The following is a 7139-nucleotide window of genomic DNA, read 5'->3' on the forward strand; positions in this document are numbered from 1 at the left end:
TAAGTACTTTACTAGGTACTAAAGTTGTGGCAGTGAAGCATATGTACAGAGGGTACCTTTATAAGGAGTACAGTCCAGTACAGATCTGGAAAATAATAAGACAATTGCAAAGCAGGATAATAAATGGCAAAGACAAGATGTACTGGATGGAGACTATTACAACATATGCATGGGTTCATAACTCAGTTTTTCAAGTTCTAATAAGGCTTTTTGAAGTAAGAAAAAGAGGAAATGAGTCAACAAAGAAAGTATAGGAAGGAAGAGAATAGAAAGAAGAGTATCCCAGATTAGGGATGTGCATTATAGCTATTATAAATTATGCTATGATTTATGTTGATTATTGATAGAATAGGAAAAAAGAGGCAGATAATCAGTGTTTGAAGGTCAGTGTTGAGGACTGAGTTTTTATCAATTGTATGGAAAAAGAGGGGGAGGTAATGTTGATAGCAGGTTGGCCCCAGTATTCGTGTAACCTTACTACTTCTTCTAATGTGTGTCTCAGTGATATAAATGAGAGATCTCAACTGGAATAGCAACAGAAAGGCAATGGAAATAGGAAACGATATCCATAAAATAACACCAAATTATCAAAAATGTTGATAGATGGACAAAAATAAAATACCTCACACAATGTAATAAGCAAAAATTTTAGATCTAAAAAACTCATCCTCACATTATTCCTGCTCATGAAGATGTTCTTTTCTCCAGCATCTTCTTCAGGGCAACATTGACATCTTTATTTCTCAGACTATAGATCAGGGGGTTCAGCATAGGCACAACGATGGTGTAAAACACAGAAGACACTTTCCCTTCATCCATAGAGCTGACATTTGATGGCTGCAGGTACATGAATGCTAGAGAACCATAGAAGATTGTAACAGCCAAAATGTGGGAGCTGCATGTGCTGAAGGCTTTGGACTTACTCTCAGTGGAGTGCATGTGGAGGATGCTGGCAATGATGAAGACATACGAGCCAATAATGGTCAGGGTTGGGGCAAAGATGTTAAATGCACCGAAACCTAGAATCAATAATTCATTGACATAAGTACTAGAACATGAGAGTTTTAGGAGAGGAAGAAGGTCACAAAAATAATGCCTGATCACACCAAATTTGCAGAAATGAACCCTAAGCATGCAACCTGTATGAGCTGATGCACAAACCAGGCCTATAATATACACCCCCAAAATCAGCCAAGAACAGACCTGTGGGGACATAATGACCTTATAAAGTAATGGGCTATGGATAGCAACATAGCGGTCATATGCCATTGCAGCCAGCATGTAACATTCTGAGATACCAAAAATGAGGAAGAAGTAGAGCTGAGTCATGCATTCAGGGTAGGAGGTGCTGTTCTTTATCACAAAGTTCACCAGCATTTTGGGAGTAATGACAGTGGACTGGCAGAAATCAAGGAAGGACAAACTGCTGAGGAAATAGTACATGGGAGTATGCAAGTGAGAACTGAGCCCAATCAGTGTGATCATGCCCAGATTCCCCACCACTGTGACCACATAGACTCCTAGGAAGAAAAAAAAGAGGGGTAACTGTAGCTCTGGCTTGTCTGTTAGCCCAGCGAGGATGAACTCAGTCACTGTTGAGTGATTTCCTGCTGCCATTTCCTTCTGGGCAGTTTCTGGAGGGGAGAGACAAAGACATGGTTATTTGAGGGCCATCTTTGTTAGTCCTCATTTTCAAAGGGGTGCCTCATATATGATTTATTATTTAGGGGTCTCCTTCATCTGTATATGATCCTTTAAATCTGTGTCCATTTACCTAATAAAATTTGTCTTGATTTAGTATTTATTTTGCCTTATTTAAGTGTATTAAATTTACTTTATATAAAATACTCATATAAAATACTTCAACCACATTCATGGCCATTTAAAACCTCCTAGGTGTCAGGGTTGTATCCTTTCACTGTATCCAATCTATCGACAGCACTGGGTTTTTGTGGGTATTCAATCTATATGCTGAGCAAATAATCTGAGAAACTGGACTATATGAAGAAGAGAGCATCATGTTTGGAGGAAACCTCATTAATAACCTGCTTTATGCAGATGACACAACATTGCTTGCTGAAAGTGAAGAGGATTTGAAAAAGATCAAAGACCACAGTCTTCAGTATGGATTACACCTCAGCATAAAAAAAAAAAATCCTCAAAACTGGAACAATAGGCAACATCATGATAAACAGAAAAAAGACTGAAGTTGTCAAGGATTTCATTTTACTTGGATCCACAATCAACACCCATGAAAGCAGCAGTCAGGAAATCAAACAACACATTGCCTTGGGCAAATGTGCTGCAAAAGACCAATTTAAAGGGTTAAAAAGCAAAGATGTAACCTTGAAGACTCTGGCACCCCTGACCCAAGCCATGGTCTTTTCAATTGCCTCATATACATGCGAAAGGTAGACTATGAATAAGAGAATTGAAGCCTTTAAATTGTGGTATGGCAAAAATATTCAATATCCTATGGACTGCCTAAAGAATGAGCAAATCTGTCTTGTAAGAAGTACAGCTAGAATCCTCTTTAGCAGCAAGGATGGAGAGACTATGTCTCACATACTTTGAACATGTTTTCAGGAGGGATCAGTCCCTGGAGAAAGACATCATGTTTGGTAAAGTGGAGGGTCAGGGAAAAGGGGAAGACCCTCAAATGAGGTGAATTGACACAGTGGCTGCAACAACGGGCTAAAGCATAACAAGATTGTAAGGAAGGCGGAGGACCAGGCAGTGTTTCCTTCTGTTGTACATAGGGCTGCTATGAGTCAGAGCCAACTGGGTGGCAATTAACTGCAACAACAACAATAACAGGTTTCTAGAACATTTCAATGATCTTTTAATTAAAAAAAAATTACATTAACTAGGAGGAAGTGAAAAGAACATGAAAGAAATAGAGAATATAGAATTACAAATGGGGTCTTTATTCTATTAAGAAATAAACAGATGATTAAATGATTACATTCACCAAGAAAGATTCCAAATGAATTACAGTTAAATTAAAAAATAAAAAACTGAATTTTTCTACCTCACATCTCAACCAAATAAACTCAAAATAAATCATATATCTAAGCGTAAATGCTAAACTATAAAATTTCTGAGAGAAAACACTGAAGAAAATCTTCAATACATTGGAGTAGTGTTAGCGTAAGATTTCGTAGAAAGGGCAGACACATACATAAAAACTAATCATAAAGATGTATAAATTTTATTTTATACAAATTAAAAAATACTGTTCAAAGATACCACTAAAAATTATAAGCAAGCCACAAAGAGCACATGTATCTGACAAGAGTTTTGTAACCAAAATATACAAATAATATTAACAACTCAATAGTATGAAGACAATCAACCAAATTAAAATATAAGGAAACAATCTGAATAAATACATCCCAGAAGAATAAATACAAATAGTTAATAGGTTCATGAAAAAATGTGAAAACTGGTAGGCATCAGGAAAATGAAAATTAAAACAATAATGAAATATCAATAAACACTCAGAAAGGAATGACTTTAAAAAAAAATACTGACAATATCAAAATTTGGTAGGTTATGAAGCAACTGGAACTCTTACATAGATGGTGGGGGATGTAACATTGTCCAACCACCTTGAAAACATTTTGGCGATTTCTTAAAAAGCTAATCATATTTTTTTTTTTTTTTTTAACCCAACAATTCTCCTCTCAGTATACACCAAAAAAGAAATGCAACATATATGTCTACATACAAACTTACACAAAAGTGTGGATGGAAGTTTTATTAATGACAATCCAAAATGGGAAACAATCCAAATATTCACCAATAACAATAATAAATATAATATTCATTTTTTTAATCTAATAAAGAATGAGCACGGATAAAGAAGCTATAAACAACAAGGTTCACCAATTTGAATCAAAGCAGATAACAAAACAACACATATTTTTTTTTAGGGACTCATTGGACTTCTACACAAATATTAAGGCATTAATATATTGGGCCTTAAAGCAAGCTACAATTCCTTTGAGATGTTTTCACTAGTCTTCACATCTAGAAAACACGACAAGAATCTTACAGGTTTTACTCTAAAATATAGGAAATAGTAACAACGATTATAATATTTAAAATCTCTTAGAAAACTAGGAATAGATGGGAACTTCTTTAAATTATTAAAAAGTACATATATCAAACACCAACCTTTTTGTTGACATCTAGAAAACTCCCCTGATAATGGAAATGAGGCAAATATTATCACTACTACTATACGCATTCCTCATTCTACTGAGGTGCTAGCAAGTTCTATAAGGCAAGAAAAATAAAATTACAAGGGTAGGAAAGGAAGAAAACTATTATTTGAATGAAAGGTAGAAAAATAAAATTAATATAGACATGATTAAGTAGAAAAATCAAATTAATACAGAGAACTAACGTTAGAAAATAAATTAATTTCATAAAATTTCTAGATGTAAGTAAATATTTTAAAAAATAAATTTTCAAAGTTATATTTGATTTTAGTATTTTAAAATATCAGAAATAGTCTCATTTTCTCTCTGTGTATGTGTGCCTATATCATTGGATTAAAATTGTTAACATTTAATTAGGATAACTGCAGCTATTTTTATAAAAGACAACCATCTCTATTTCTTTGTGTAAGGTTTCCAGTAACAGATTAGATTTCTTTAATAAAAAAAAATAATAGACACTATTTACTCAAATTTTTGTCTTTATTTTCAGCTTTCCTAAGTTGAAATTTCAAGGCATTTGTCCATTTCGATAATCATCAAATTTATTGACATTAGGTTATTCATTTTTTTTTAGCTTTTTTATGTTTGCTGACTGTGCACTGCTCTATTTCTGCGTACATGAGCTCAGTGATCTGTGTTCTCATTTTTCTTGATCACCTCATACTAGAACTTTGTCAATTTTGCTAATCAATTTAATAAACAACTTTGGGCCATGCTGATTTCATGAATTATATTTTAATTTTATATTTAAAATATTTCTAATAACTTTATTTTTTGTGCATTTTTAGTATGATTTTCTGCTCTTAATGTTTTCAAACGGAAGAGTAAATCATTATCTTCTATTTTCATTATCTTCTAATATGTACATATAAATTATACATTCCCATATAAGCACCAATTTAGCTGCATCTCACAAGTTTTAACATGTTAAATTGTCACTATCGTTCAGTTTAAAATATTTTATAATTTATCCTTGATTTTTTTGTCCCATGGAATATTTACAAGTGTGTTGCAAACGTTCCAGAAATTGCAACATATAGATGTTTAGGATTCTGAAACCTTCTTGTTGAAGATAACCTTGAATAGAAACCTTTACTATGTGGAAAGTTCCCCTTATATTTATTAATGCATCATGTTTAAAGCTTCTGTGATATAGTATCTCAATGCCAGATATTTTTGTTGTTGTAGTTGGTTTGTGTTTGCCTGGAATATTATTTTTAATCACCTTTCTTTTGATCTTTCAGTGTCTTTATATTAAAATGTATTTTTGTTGTTTAGATGGCATGTCATTTTCAATCATTTTCCTTTTGATCTTTCTGTGTCCATATATTTTTTGTAAGACACAATGAGTACAAATAAAAATTAAAAAGTCATATCACTTAGAATAGCAGTAAGTTAGCATCAAATATCTAGGAATTAACAAAATAGGTACAATGTCTATAGACTGAAAACTCTAAAACACTATTGAAAGAAAATCTAAATAAAAGGGGAGATTTACCATGTTCACGGATTAGAAAAACCAATATTGGAAAGACATCAAGTCTTCTGAGATTCAGCTATGGGTTCAACATAATACAAATTAAAATTTCAGTAGTATTTTTTGGGGCTTGTCATAAACTTCATATTCAAATATATGGGCGAAAAATAGCTTCAACAATCATGAAAAATAGAAAAATTTTACAAATTATGCCACTAGATATCAATTTGTTGGCACATAAGAACTTTAGGCAGTGATTTTGGTGCAAGATCAGTAGAACAAAATACAGAACCTAAAACTGTATTCATGCAATTTTATAGCCACCTGCTTTATGACAAAGGTAACACTACTTTGCAGTGTGGAGAGCATTGTTGTGTGTGTGTGTGTGTTTTTTATATACATATATGCATATAACCAAAACCAAAAACCAAACCCAGTGCTGTCAAGTCAATTCCAACTCATAGCTACCCTGTATGACAGAGTAAAACTGCCCCATAGAGTTTCCAAGCAGTGCCTGGTGAATGTGAACTGCCGACCCTTTGGTTAGCAGCTGTAGCACTTAACCACTACACCACCAGGGTTTCCTACATATATATATATGCATACATATATTTTTACATCATTTATACATACATATGTGATAAATGTATGCAGATGCCCATGCTTAAAACCTTTGCCATTGGAAACCTCTGACATTGGAAAGGCATTTTTGCTAGAATCTCAATCTCTTCAGTCTATCTTGCCTTAATCAAGGTCAAATTCTAACTTAAAGGAACCTTAAGCTAAGTGGATACTTTGTTGTTTCCAAGGCCCATGAATAACTGAACCTATAGATTAAATTTGCTTTCTATTAGTTATTTGTGATGATTTTCAAAATATTAGTCCACACTAATGAAACATTTCTCCTCTACTGATACTCTCTATAAGTAAAATGTATTATCCTTTCTCATCTTCATCATTTTTACGATCTGCCTACTTCCATTTTTTTCAGATTAATTAGAGTCCTGTACTTGAGTGGTAATTTTCTTCTCAGGAGTCACTACTCCCTAGGCCAGGTTTCCATGACACCAGATTCCCTTTTGTACATTTCTCCCATTTTACAGCAATGTTTCCTAGTTCCTATGCTCTCCCTTAGGGCTGGGGAATTGCTCAAGATTTATTCTTTTTAGAACAATCTATATGCTTGCCTAGACCTTCAACATTTCGTTTTTGAGACTTGCATAAAACAAAACACAATCTTTTTTTCCTTCCCCTACTATAAAACCTAGTCAGACTAGGACGGTGTGTCTAATTTCTGACTCTGGCTATTCTCTGGTTTCCCTTGCCTCTAAATCAGCCCTGGCTATAATATTTAAACTCAGATAAAAAACAGAAAAGTGTCGATGAGGTAATTTGGCTATTTGTTGTCATCTTTTTTTTTTTTTTTTTACACGATT

At 33.5% G+C, this 7139-nt stretch overlaps 1 protein-coding gene across 1 annotated transcript; it reads right to left on the reverse strand.

Annotated features, from left to right (window-relative positions):
• Positions 1 to 312: 312 nt before the first annotated feature.
• Positions 313 to 1632, reverse strand: LOC111748598 (olfactory receptor 8G1-like). The gene has a single exon (XM_023541204.2). The coding sequence runs from the start codon at positions 1615 to 1617 to the stop codon at positions 685 to 687; it is 933 nt and encodes a 310-aa protein (XP_023396972.1). The 5' UTR covers positions 1618 to 1632; the 3' UTR covers positions 313 to 684.
• Between the last annotated feature and the right edge of the window lie 5507 nt (positions 1633 to 7139).

The sequence above is a fragment of the Loxodonta africana genome, chromosome 15 (genome assembly GCF_030014295.1).
Source record: "Loxodonta africana isolate mLoxAfr1 chromosome 15, mLoxAfr1.hap2, whole genome shotgun sequence".
NCBI lineage: Eukaryota > Metazoa > Chordata > Mammalia > Proboscidea > Elephantidae > Loxodonta > Loxodonta africana.

Bases quoted from the DNA above. Each gene is read 5' to 3' on its own strand.
- LOC111748598 (XM_023541204.2), bottom strand. From the start codon at position 1,617: ATGGCAGCAGGAAATCACTCAACAGTGACTGAGTTCATCCTCGCTGGG.